The 14,103-nt window shown below is 43.9% G+C and overlaps 1 protein-coding gene and 1 pseudogene across 5 annotated transcripts in view; both read right to left on the bottom strand.

Annotated features, from left to right (window-relative positions):
* BLM (BLM RecQ like helicase) overlaps window positions 1–14,103 on the bottom strand; it is an 87,256-nt gene that overhangs the window by 17,367 nt on the left and 55,786 nt on the right. For all 5 annotated transcript variants that reach the window (XM_060617596.3, XM_060617593.1, XM_060617595.2 and 2 more), the window contains 4 exons: window positions 13,949–14,055; window positions 12,413–12,573; window positions 5,189–5,384; window positions 2,761–2,951 (listed from right to left, as the gene is read on the bottom strand). In XM_060617596.3, coding sequence (XP_060473579.1) covers window positions 2,761–2,951; window positions 5,189–5,384; window positions 12,413–12,573; window positions 13,949–14,055 — 655 coding nt within the window. The remainder of the gene's footprint in view (window positions 1–2,760; window positions 2,952–5,188; window positions 5,385–12,412; window positions 12,574–13,948; window positions 14,056–14,103) is intronic.
* LOC132668649 (thioredoxin-like protein 4B pseudogene) lies at window positions 5,579–12,406 on the bottom strand (annotated as a pseudogene).

Here is a 14,103-nt window from a genome sequence, read left to right as displayed (position 1 = left end):
AATGGCCACAGAGCTCAGGGGGACCCTGACCGCGGCCAGGTGATCATCATACATCCCCAGTCTATCACTCCTCTGCTCTCTTAGAGCAGGAGTCGGCATACTGTGGCCTACGAGCTGGATGCCGGTTTCTGTAAATCAAATTTTACCGGAACTTAGCCATGGAAAATCGATGTATTTATGGTTTATGTCTGCTTTTGGGCTAAGAGAGCAGAGCTGGGTACCCGTGACAGAGACCCTGATACCGAGGCGCACAAAGCCTGACGGATTTCCTCTGGCCCTTTAAGATAAAGTTTGCCAAACTGTCCTAGCTGGCCACTTCCCATTCTGCTTGCTCTTCAATCACTCTCTTATCCTGGCCGCTGCCGACCTTGCCTGCTTCTTCACTGAGAAAACTGAAGCAGCCGGAAGAGAGCTTTTGCAGATTCCTTCACAACATCGATCACCGGCGCCAGTCCTGCACGGCCTTCTCTTTCCTCCTGCTATTTCAGATGAATTCTCTAGGTTCCTGCCTAAAGCCAATCTCTCGACTTGCACATTAGACGCACCCCCCCCCCCCCCCCGCCCCGTCTATTCAAGGACACTGCTCCAGCGGTTCTCTCCTCTCTCCTCACGTGTCAACGTTTCATCCCGGACAGGTGCATTCCTATCAGTGCAGCCACGGGCTGCTTCCCCTGCCAGCTGCTGTTTCGTTTCTCTGCTCATCCTTGAAGCACAACTGGTAAGAGTTCTCTATATTCACCGTCTCCAGTTTTGCCCCCATCTACTGAAACTGGTCAAACAAATGCAAGCCGCCTCGATTCCCGTGGCGCTAAATCCAGTGGCGTCTTCCTGGCCCCTTCCCTGCTTAGCTTAGCGGCAGGGTTTGAGTGGCTCGCACACCCTCCTTTCTGAACCACTTTCTGGGCGTATTTTTGGTTTTCCTCTGACCTTGCTACTTCTCTTTCTTGGTCGCCTTTCCTTGCTCCTCCTCTTCTCCTTAACCTCTTAATGTCCCAGGGCTCAGAGGTTTGGTTTTCTTCTCTTCGGTCTAAACTTAAATCCCGGAAGATTTCATCTGCGCATGTGGCTTCGAACACCACCTATATGCCCAAATCCCTATGTACCACAAGCCTCTTTCCAGAATTCCTCAGTTAACAGACACACCTAACTCGATATACCATAAACCTAACTGATCCATCCTGCCAAACGTCCTGCCCCAAATGTCCTGGCTGGGGTGGGGGGGGGGAGGGTCACACCACGCCTCCAGTTACTCGGCCCTCCATTCGCTGCTCTGGCCTGCCTTTTCCTTTCCCCTTAACTCTTGGCCCTGCTCAGCTACACGGGCTCCCCCACTATCCCCCCAATGCACAGGTATGCCCCCCCGCCCCACCTTGGGGCCAAGAATGCCCACATCCAGGGAACTGCATCTTTGCAGTAAGACTTCCCTGGGCCACCTTACCCAATACCGCATTGTGCCCCCCACCCGCTACTCCTGACTCCTTATACTGCTCTGCTTGACATGCACTTACGCTTTTGTATTCAGCTTCCCTCTGCTAGAACATAAGCCCCACGAGGGCAAGGATGCTTATATCCTGTTTAGCGATGCATCCCAAACTCCTAGAACAGCGCCTGACACAGAGCAGGCACTCAACAAATATTTGCTAAACCAGAAGTGATTGGCAGCATCTACAGGGGACGGCTGGGGGCAGGCTGAGGCAGGGGCGGCGGGGGGGTGGGGGATGGCCGCCGATCCACGATTCCACCCCAAGGGAGGGTATATCACCCTCTGCTCTGGCCAGCGCTGCAGATCTTTGTAACTACTTTATTCTTCACATGGTATCACGATTATGTGAATCCATGTCTGTCTGTCCCCCTCCAGTCTATGGCCCACACCATGTTCATCTGTGAATCCCTAGCACCTTGCAGACGTTTCTTTTTTTTGTTTTTTTAAATTTATTTAACGTTTATTCATTTTTGAGAGACAGAGACAGAGCGTAAGTGAGGGGAGGGGCAGAGAGAGAGGGAGACAGAATCCCAAGCAGGCTCCAGCCTCCGAGCTGTCAGCACAGAGCCCGACGCGGGGCTGGCTCTCGTGAAGCACGAGATCGTGACCTGAGCCGAAGTTGGACGCTCAACCGACTGAGCCACCCGGGAGCCCACCAAAATTTCAAATAATGTGAAAATGCTCTGTTAAGTACAGAGACATTAAAACACAGAATCACCATGATAGGTCAAATAAAGTACCTGATGAATGAATTTAACAACTTCTCACAGTTATTTTTAGGACAGACAATAGCAAACTCATCTAGAAGCTACTGCTATTCATTCTTTATAGGTTTTAAATAACCAATTTATAGAATAACGTAATTGACCTGATTCAAATGCACGGTCCACTAGTTAGTATAACTCTTTTGAAAAAGAGTTCTTCCAATATAAATTGGAATTTGATTTAAATATTCTACCTGTACATGTCAGATCTTTTTGGGTTATCTACAGATTAACGATATTTCTAAAATATTCTGTAACCTTTGGTACACATCTATAACCTTAGCATTTTGGACAGGTCCAGTAAACTTTTCATAGGCTTCTAATTTGAAAACTATTCCACAGAATTAATACTAAATGTTTCCATTCCAAATTACTATGGGGAAGAAGCCACCTTCCCCAGTTTAGTCCCCGAGGGCCCACGTACGGTAACCTAACTTGGCTAAATTAAGAAAGAAAAAACGAAGTCCTAGAAATTTCCTGAATTACAAAGAATTTAAAACTTTCTCATTTTACCTTGGTTTTACAGCAATTGTCACAAGAAACATCTGGGTATTTCTTACAAAAATCAGGATTAAATCCATTTTCACCAAAGTAAGCCAAAAGCTGTATTCTCCTGCATTCTGTTATATTTTCACAGTAGTGCACCATACTATACAAATTGTTGAAGTGAGTCTCTCTTGTATGACGGTTTCCATCCTTCTCCACTGAAAGAGGTGAAGCACATAGTAAAGACACTTATTAGAGTAGAAAAATAGAAGAAAACACTACAAAAATGTTTAGAATAGATTAATGTAATTTTAAATCTTAAATGAAATAAAATTACTAGTAGCCATTATATATCAACATAACATCATTCTATAGTATAATCAACTGAGTATGTTTATCCCTCAAATTTTTAGTTTCATAGGAATAAATGAAGATTGTCATCAAGAGTGGCTGAACAATTTTTTTCAAATCTTCGTTGTTCCCAACAGTGAAAATCTGACTGAACTTTACTGTACTTATCACTCATGTACTTGACTGCACGTCCAAAGTCAGCAGAGCACGGAACTATGGCGGCGGGCCGCACGCCTCCCTGGGCATCTGGGATGGAAGCAGTTAAGCCAGTGGCTCCAGAACCGTGCTGAGGAGCCCCGGGTGCTGCGGTGAATACTGCGGGGTATTTTAAATGTCAGGGAAACACAGCAGTACCTAACATCTCCTGGCACCACACAAAATGCTAGTCTGCGGGGCCGCCCCATGTTCGTCTCTGTGAAACTGAAGTGTTGGAGGCTGTTGGAATAAAAACAAGTACCTCCAGAAAACCCGTGTGAAACAGGAAGTAAGGGTAGCAGCATCTAATCTAATTTCAAGGTTTGAGAATGACGCACACATACTTACCATTGGCAAGCAACTGCGGTTAGTTAAGAAAGAAAATAAAATTTGTTTTTCTAGTTTACGAGTATTATTTTTTTCCAAAATGTTGCTAAGTGTTTAAGACTTTAAATGCTTATTAAACTGTTTGGACCTAACTTAATACAGGTTCTGTTTAAAAACACACATGGACACACTGAGTTTAAAAGTTTCATTTTTTCACCGAGAATCGTCTCGTTACATAGAGTGCAAGGGGCGTGGGCTTTGGGGGTCAGGCAGACCCGGGCCCCGACAGGGCGCTGCCGCTTACTGGCTCGCATCTCACGTCCTCGTCCGTGAAATGAGGGGAGAAATGGCAGCACCTGTCAGGCTTATCGTGAAGCCTGAGCGAAGGGATATAATCAAGCAGTGAAGGTGGCAGTGAAGGGGTGCCAAGCGATGCCCTCTGTCAGTATCGCTACCACTGTCCTTCCACTTGCCCCCCATCCTACTGCTGCTGCTGCTCACGGGGGCTCCTGGGGGCAAGTTACAAAACCTTAACGAAGCTCCCTTTTTTCATCGGACAAACTCTGCCTCAAAAGCTAGGGACTATGAGCAAAAAAGGTGATACAATATTTGGCACGGTGCCTGGTAAGTGTCACATCCCATATGTAGTATCTCTGGCGGGGTCCGTTCAAAAGCAGTCTCAAACTAGAAAACGTACTTAGGAAGTACATTTAACTAGCACAGCGTAATAGAAAAACGGGCAAAGGGCATAACAAAACTCTGAAATACGTATCGGCTTTGACCTGGCAAGTCTAAGTCTGGAAACGTATCCTATGTACACAAGCGCACAAACGCCCCAAGATACCCGTACAAAGATGCTCGATGTTGCACTGCTGATAACGTGAAAACCAAGAAATAATCTAGGTCTCTATTCAAAGAGGACTGGTTAAGTGGACATGGAATAAACCGTACTATGGAATTCTCGGTAGTCAAACCACACGTGGCTACATCTTAGCGTAGAATGAAAACAGTAAGGTCACTGTACGTCTACGTAAGAAAGGCACATCCCACTCACATTGCAAAATACATGCACTTGGCAGGGGTAAACAGCAGATACAAAATACTGCTTATCTCTGATGGGGGGTGGGTGGGGGGTTGAGATGGGAGAGGGACATACGGGGGGTTTTATTTCATAACCTGGTGGTACATGAGCGTTCGTTACTCCTTCCATTCTACCATTCTGCGTGTTTGAAATATGTGTTACACGCAAGGACGCATGCAGAGATTGAATCTGGAAGGACAAAGGAGACCAACAGCTGGGGTTCTTTCCTAGAGTAGAACTGTATACAAGCATGCTTTGGAAATTTTCTGCCTCATGCACGTCCATATACACACGCCTGCATCATTTGAGTTTTACATGACAAGCGTGTAATACTTGTGCAATAAAAGTGAACTGAAGTAAAATTTCCATATCTACATAAACACTTCTAGTTTTCTACGACTATTTGAAGGAAACTGGACCAGAAGTACCACAACAGCAGGAGGAGATTACTATCACGAGGCTGAAAAGGACAGGATGTCTCTACAACGGGGCTTGACTTACTCAAGATGAGTCTCTTCAGTCTGGTCACATCATGATAGGTATAGAACAGCAGGCAGTGAGATATTTCCCCATCTCTCCCCGCTCTGCCCGATTCCTGGTAGTAACCCTCCACGGATTTAGGGAGAGACGCGTGGATCACAAATCGCACGTCGGGTTTGTCAATCCCCATTCCGAATGCTATTGTTGCACAGATAACCTGATGGGAGAGCAAAAGCCTGTTAGACTCATGACAGACCTAAAGACACATTTTAATCACAGATGCCTCTAAAAGCTCTATCCTCTATTTTACTTTAAAATGCACTCTATACAACTATCTAGTTCCTTCCTTCCTTCCTTCCTTCCTTCCTTCCTTCCTTCCTTCCTTCCTCCCTTCCTTCCTTTCTCCTATCGGTAGAGAATCATTTATTCCAAGAGAAACTGAGATAACAAGGACTGGAGACAGGAGAGCATGAGACAAATACATGAGTGGAGAAACAGGTGAGGGCGAGGGTATGTGTGTAGGTACCTTTAGGGTAAAAAATAAGTACTTCTGCTCTTATGGGAAGTGATTTCCTATCTTACTTGTATATCAAAATCAACATAAATATACTCGCCAATGTTCAGAAGGATTCTGTATCATCTTAAAGACTAAAGAGAAGCACAATATAAATTTAAAAAAATCCCGCTGGGCAAAGTGACCCCAGTCGTCTTGACTGCTCTGGGGTTTGCAGGGAACATTTAAGCATCCTTGCTCATGGTGGTTGTCAGCGTGGTCTTCTACTTGGGGGTGGGGTATTTTCTACCCAAGTCAGCACTCTTCTCCGCTGGGACGCTAAACACACGTCCGAAGGACTCCAGGAAAATGGCACAGCTGGGTTCAGGTACTGTTTCACGATGTGCTTTTTCCTTCAACTTTGACAGTAGTGAATGCGCTAAATGTCTTGATAGAGAAGGTCACATTTGGGAATATTCTTGGGATCAGTAAGACTTTGGACAATAAGCTTTCCCCTCACTGCTCCTCGATAAATTACTTCAACCACATCTATGAAGTCTTGCTTGGTTTTGAAACTTCCCACAAACTTAGTGTGATCAGGAGACCCCTAATTCACTTTCATGTGCTGCCCATCGAAGAAGAACACAGTAGATGGAATATAACTGATGTCAAAATAGTGCGTGTGAACGGGAGTTCGGTCCACATCTACCAGATACGTGGCAGCCATTCTACTCAGGTTAGAAGACGTCTTAGAAGGAATATCATCTGGCTGTAGACAGACAGGATCCTCATCTCTCCCAAACCTGAGAACCAACGCCTTCTCTGCAGTACTTTTTATTGCTTGGTCTTCTTCTTTTTTGCTAGTTAGCTTGGGCAACAGGAAGCTCACCTCGACATGATCCAAATATTTATCCTCACCGTCACTCTTTATTTGTGCAAGGCACCTCCTTCTCTTCCACTCGAGGACTGTCCTCAACCCCGACCACTTCTCCGAAAGGTTGGTACCCTGGCAGTTCCCTTCTTCTACACCAAAAGCAGCGACCCTAACTCAAAGTAACCCAGGGGTTACTGCCTCCCGACTCTGGTGGACCACTAAAAAAATATATAACAACAATCTAGTTTCTTAAGTTGGTCCCATTATTTTGCGTGACTAATGTGAGATCTTCATATTGACAATTTGCAATTACTACTGAGACCCAAAAAGGTAAAGAGAGGCTCGTGTGGTGGGGTGGCAGGCACTTTCTCATGGATTTGGTATTGTCACGTAAGGGGCCAGACTCAAGAGCAATCAGTAACCTCCGAACGTGCTGCCACATCTAGTTCTCTTACGTTTTTTTTTTTTTCAATTTTGATTTTTTTTAATGTTTATTTTTGAGAGCGACAGAAAACAAGCGGGGGAGGGGCAGAGATGGAGGGAGACACAGAATCCGAAGCAGGCTCCAGGCTCTAAGCCGACAGTACAGAGCCCAATGTGGGGCTCCAACCCACGAGCCGTGAGATCCTGACCTGAGCTGAAGTCAGATGCTTACCCGATTGAACCACCCAGGTGCCCCTCTCTTACGTTTTTGATATGGAGGTATGAGGGGCACTGCCCACACAGCCGTAGCACCGAGGTCATGGTCATGATCGGGTCGCTCAGGAGCTCCAGGGTGATGACCACTGCCAGTGTCTCTGATGCTTCAGGAAACGTGGCAATGTCACCTGTGCCCGTGTTTACCATCTGTTTTTCCCTAGTGGGAGCAGCTGATCAATCACACACCAGCTTCTTTTCCTCAACAGCTGATTTCAAAGTAAAAACTTGTGAAATTTTTATTGGAACTCACATGGGTAAAAGTCTGAGAGTTGCTTATATTAGGGGGAAAAAAAAAGACTGGAGACCATGCATCGTGGCTGATGCAAATTACTTAGGAAAACCAAGGTGACAGTTGAACTTCAGGAGCTTCATAAATTGATTTTTAGTAAAAAAAAACCATTTTCAAGAATAACCATGGCAGTTGCAAACTTAGGGCTTATTAACCCAAAAACATTACATCTCCAGGCAAAATTATATTATACAAATAAAGCTGCGAGACCAGTATTTCAAAAGCAACCAAACTACCTGGCAGCCAGACTGAGGCCGATGACATGATTTCGGTCACTGGGCACCAGGGAGAGGAACGGCATGCGGTGGAGTAGGCTGACAGCAAACGGGCGTGTTTGTCCACACTGGTGACGGCTGTGGCCTGAACTACAGGCTAGTCGTCCCCCCAGATCTATGGCACTTTTATCGAAGGAAATGTCCTTGGAGAGAGAAAGTCTGCCAGAGCCTCTAGTGGCTGAGAGCAGGTGGGGAGGCTGTGCAGAGTGGGGTGGCAGCCCACAGGCCCACAGGGCATGGCCTGCAGCGGTCCCACAAGTAGGGGGGCTCCCAAGGGCAAGTCTCCCAAGGTCAAGGTCTCCTGAGGTCGAGGGGTGGGCCAGGGGCAGTCTGCAGGCTCCCAGGGAGGTGACCCTGAAGCCAACTTCCCCTGAAAGCCTTTAGCCTTGTCACTGGGAAAACTGGCTTAGTCGAGCTGTTACTTCCTTCTTTATTTCTGTGTTGCTCTTAAAACGCCAGACTATAATAATTTCTTTGTGAAGAAAAACAATGAAGTTTTTATTCTATCTCACAAATCTAACAAGATCAAGGTTGTCCAGTGACTGTATTATTATACCTGAACGGTAAGGATTAGCTAGTCTGAAAACAAACAAAAACTCACCAATTTTTAAAAATCATATTTTTGATCAAGTGTTTTATGTACATATATACAAATACGTTATCTGTATGCATGTGTACTGTGGAATAGTTATACTATACGTAGAGATTTAAAGAACTTGAAAATATTTGGCTTTTTTCTCATCTATTTTTCTTTTCTTTTCTTTCTATTTTTCTATTTCTTTCTTTTCTATTTTTCTATTCAATTTTCTTTTCTTTTTTTTTTTAAATTAAAAAAAATGTTTATTTACTTTTGAGAGAGAGAGTGAGTGTGAGTGAGCGAGGGAAGGGCAGAGAGAGGGAGACAGAGAATCCCAAGCAGGCTCTGAGCTGTCAGCACACAGCCCGATGCGGGGCTCAAACCCACAAACTGTGAGATCATGACCTGAGCTGGAGTCAGATGCTTAACTGACTGAGCCACCCAGGTGTCCTTCAATTTTCTCTTTTATGGTTGAGATCTCACACTTCTGGATTCTATTTGTCCCTACGTTTTTCCATTGTTGACATTTGAACATTTTCAAATCATTATGAAATACTTCACAAACCATTTTCAATGTCAGGAATGCTCTATAATGTACCCAGTCACTCTCTCAGGACATTTAGGCTGTTTATATAACACTATCATACAGTTAACAACATTGCAATAACCTTGTGTGGTGATAAGTGGTAAGTACAATCGTCAAATCACTGTGCTGAACTGAAAGTAATATAATATTGTCTGTCAGCTATATTTCAATTAAAAAACAACAAAAAAAATGTAAAAAAACAGCCATGTAAATTCCATGCCCATATTTCAGATCTGAGGCTCTTGTACAGTCTACAGTATTCTTTTCCAGAAGGGCTCTCAGGAGCACTGTAGGAAATTGCCTCTTACAGCATCGACCCCAACAGTTAATAGAAGTCTGCTAATACTAGAGGTGAAAATGGTCGCTCACTGTTTTTAAATTTGGATTTAATAATTAGCAAAGTTGCACTTTGGAATACATTTGTGCTTAGACTTTGCTGGCTCCTTTTTTCATTTTTTATTAAAAAACATTTAAGTTTATTTATTTATTGAGAGAGTGCGTGTGTGAGTGAGGGAGGGGCAGAGAGAGAGGAAGGAGAGAGAGAATCCCAAGCAGGCTCCTCACTGTGGGTACAGAGCCAGATGCAGGGCTCGAACCTGGGAATCATGAGATCGCGATTTGAGCCGAAGTCAAAGGTCGGATGCTTACCCGACCGGGCCACCTAAGCACCCTCAGCTCCTTTTCGATGTCTCTTGATAGCGTGGGGTAATTCACTATTTGAGATTCATGTCTTTATCAAAGTTTTACGCTCTATGGGATGTTTTATTTGCTGAAGACATTATTTCCCCAGTTTGCTGTTGCCTTTAATTTTGCTCACCAACACGCAAGTGTTTAGGTATATAGGTTTTTAATCATTTCTATCAATTCCTTCCCTTTGAGCTCTTTTTAAGCTCAGGTTCTCTTCCAGCCAGGGCTCCTACATTTAAAAATACCAACAGCTTTACTTACCTGTGATTTTGATAGGAGGATCCAAAACAATCCCTCCCAGTAGGTAAGTGGTACCTCTGGTTGGATCACCCTCCTTTTTTAATTTTTCAGTGCCTTCCTTGCCACACACTGTTTTTACACGTTTTCCAGGTGAATTCTGGATTTCTGTGTCACTGATGTGTCTGTGATGTACTGCAAAGCCAGTGTTCATGTGTTTTCCTTTTCTTGCCAAATTCCTTCGGTTATTTAAACCGGGATATTCTTCCAGGCAAACTTTAGAAAAAGTCTATCAGAGGAATAATAATAAAAAAAAAAAAGCCCACTGGAATTTTGCTGAAATATACAAGGTAGGGAGGACTGGCATCTGTGATTACTCCACTGACGACAAGGCAGTGATCTGCTTTCTGGACTTCACAATCTGAAAGTGCTCTTCCGTTGTGTTCAACACACGTGACAATGAGCTGGCTGTGAAATTCTTCAGTCCCAGGCTTCCCTTCTCTGATTCTGAAGACCGCGTGTCCTGCTTCTGTCATTTAGTGAAACAGTCTCAGGTCTGTCTGGTTTCTGTAGAGTATCTTATTTCTTTATCTTGGTGAATGTAATTTCTTTTAGCTCTTCGTTAATCCAACAAAGCGGTGAACTGTGTCTACGTTTACCTTTTCCCCCAGTGACACGGAAATAAAGCTTTTACATTGGTTAAATATTTCTTATGTACTCATTTAGAACACATCTGCCTGTTGTATCTACCCCAACTGTCCTGACTTCCTTCTTGGACACACTTATTATTCTTAGGCAGATGCCCTGACACCAACAAATACCATTTTCCTCTTTTCCCCTAATTTTAATCTGTTTTCTTTCCTTCACATTTTCAAGTTATTCGCTACCTCATTGATGCAAATGTCTGCACTGATCTGAACCATTTGTGTCCTGATACATAATTCTATTTGTTTTGCCTTTCGTGCATTTTCTTATCTGGATAAATTTCATTTTTATTTGTGCCTTCATCTCAGCCTGTAATCTTCCCATGGTAGAGTGCGTCTGGTTCATATAAGTCAAGTCTTCTGACATCTTTCCAAGGACACTAGGCTAATATACTCTAAGATTTCTTCTGTTTTCCATTAGAAAATACTTTTGAGAGATGTTTTTCCTCTAAATCTTCAGGGTAATTTCCCTTTTTGTGACCTGAAAACTTCATAGGCTAAAAAAGTTATTTAGTTGTTTTCCTCAAAGTCATCCATGTTACTGAGAAAGATCTATCCAAGGCCGGCACCTGCTGCTATAGGAGATGCCTAGAGTGTTCTTAGTTGTCTTCCTCTTGATCCACTTGGGTGATAAATCTGTCATCTCAGAAATCTCAACACCGTTAGTTATTATGGAAATGCAAATTAAAATCACAATGAGATGCCACTTCACATCCCCTAGGATGGATACAGTAAAAAAGACAATAATGGGTAGTAATAAGAAGGCAGAGACACTGGAACCTCACACGTTGCTGCTCGAAGTGTAAAATTCTGTAGCTGCTTTGGAAACAGTTTGGTAGTTCCTCAAAAAGCTAAACGTACAGTTACCGTATGACTAGGCAATTCCATTCCTAGGTACCCACCTGAGAGAACTGAAAACGTGTTCACACAAAACACATACACAGACGTTCACAGAAGCATTACATTATGCGCCAACAGCCAAAAAGCGGGTGCAACCAAATGTCTACCAACTGATGGATGGATGACAAACTAGGCTATATCCCTACCATGGAAGCTACCTGGCCACAAAAGAAATAAAGTATGGATACATGCTGTAATGTGGATAAATCTTAAAAACATTATGCTAAATAAATCAGCCACAAAAGAACACATACTGTATGATTTCACTCACGTGAAATGTCCAGGAACAGGAAAACCTATAGACAGACTAGCAGTGGTTAGGTTAGTGGTTGCCAGGGGCTGGGGGGTTGGTGGAATGGGGAGTGGCTGCTAATGGGTATGGAGTTTATTTTGGGGATGATGAAATACTCTGGAATTAGACAGTGGTGGTGGTTGCACAACCCTGTGAATATACTAAAAACCACTGACTTGTAAGCTCTGAAAGGGCGAATTATAGCTGAATAAAAAAAATTTTTTTTTTATTTAAGAAAAAGCAACTTTGGAAGTCTCAAAAAGATGTTTTTAAATTTCAGTCTTCTTTTGATGTTTATGGTATTTATTTTTTATTTAGTTATGTTTATTTATTTCGAAAGAGAGAGGGAAAGAGAGCATGAGCAGGGGGAGGGGCAGAGAGAGAGACAGGCAGAGAATCCCAAACAGGCTCCACACTGTCAGCAAGGAGCCCGATGCGGGGCTCGACCTCACGAACCATGAGATCATGACCCGAGCTGAGATCAAGAGCTGGATGCTTAACCGACTGAGCTGCCCGGGCGCCCCGACGTTTACTGTCTTTAAAGTAAAAACAATTTTCATCCTGTGTGTGCACGTTTGCTCGTGTCCTATAAAAGATCATTTCCTTGATTTGTTTATTATAGAAAATGTTACCTGGCAACCATCCTGATTAATCCACTTGTGCTGTACTTCATCCCTGGCAGAATCGCTGAGGCCGGCGTGATAAGCAAGAGCAGCGAGACCATCCTTCTGTAAAGTGTCAGCCATTGTGTCGCATTCTCGCCTGGAGAGGCAGTAGATGATCCCAGAGTCATCTGCCGAGAAACCAAAACAGAGTTTTAATCGTAAATAACAACACAATTTTCATTGTGTTCGTAGAAATATGTGCACCGCGAGCAGACCTCCAGGGTATTGCTAGAGTAGAGGGTGGTGGTCACAGACGTAGAGTGATTCAAGCGACGAATTCACACGCACTGGAGAAGACAGGATGGGACCTTCCGTTCTGCCCCCAGATGACTCCTTAGGTGGGCCTGGAGGAAGCCCGGGCTGTTTCACACTGGCCGTGCAGCGGGAAGGCACCCTTCCACGAACATTGTGGGAAGCGTAAGGCAGTGTGCATCAGCCTTAGAAATGCTTCTGCCTTTTGACCCCGTTCCTTCTATGAAACTCATCTAGGAAATAAAGGGGTACCACGGCTTCTGCCAAAAGTTTTGTTTCTACTTTTGAAAATTAGAAAAACTTCAATGGCCACCATCAGGGGATTAATTAAGAAAGGACATCATGAAAAAAACTATACCGTAATTATTAAGTGGTTTCCAAGTTTTCTGAGGAACCCTGACGATGTTCAAGGTACAGAGCGGGTTAAGGGTAGAAAAAGTGCACACACAGTACGCTAATGGAAAGAAACACACACAAACAAGTGCTGGAGGGAAGTAAACCCCAGATGGCCCCGGCGACTTGTCTTGAGGTGACTCTTGTCTTTTGCTTCTTTCTTTTTGTTGCTTTCTTGGTTTCTTCAAGGAGCACGTATTCTATGTGTCGTTTTGAAAACCACAAAATGAGAGGCGTTAAAGAAAAAGCCCTCTCTCCGTGGCAGAGCCAAAGGTGCAGACAAAAACGTGCTATCTATATTCGCCACCCGGGACAAGGGGGTCTGGAAGGGAAATCACAGACGACTTCTTGGTCTACCTCTCTGCACGGTCTGATTTGCTCAAACACACACGTATACTAATTTTAAAAACACGAAACAGAGGTGGTCACCAAGAACAATTCTCTCTGGGAAAGGAGCAGGGGGGGTTACGTGGAAAACTACCACGAGTTTCGCAATCTCTCATCTTAGGTAACAGAACTCCGAGGCAGACCCTCGGGAGAAGCCCCTAACACAGAGACTGCTAGAATCCGTACCGACAGGGACCAGAGGAGAGACGCCGAAACCACGAACTACAGCACGGGTGTGTGTGTGGGGGGTCATCTCATATACTTCTTCTTAGGGTTTATTGTTATCAAACCAAATGGGATTTTACAATTTCCAGCAGGGAGGCAGTTGTGATTTGCTGTTCTATAAATAGCTAGTTAGTGCTACTGTCATGGGAAAAGCGATGTTTAACATGCACACACACATTCTATCGTGGTACCAATACCACAATATTTACTTATTACTTCTAGACATAATTTGTCACATGTACTCACGTGGGTGATGCTTTCTGATCCACTCTAAGCAATCAAATGCCACCTTTTTGGGTTTTTTCGGTAACACGTAGTATTTCAGATTATGTCTGTTAAAGCTCATGCTAAACCTAGAAGCCCCAAAGAGAAAATTTTGTTATTAAGAGAAAATATAGTTT

This window comes from Panthera onca, chromosome B3 (genome assembly GCF_046562875.1).
Source record: "Panthera onca isolate mPanOnc1 chromosome B3, mPanOnc1 haplotype 2, whole genome shotgun sequence".
NCBI classification, from domain to species: Eukaryota; Metazoa; Chordata; class Mammalia; order Carnivora; family Felidae; genus Panthera; species Panthera onca.
This window is presented reverse-complemented; position numbering and strand designations above follow the sequence as displayed.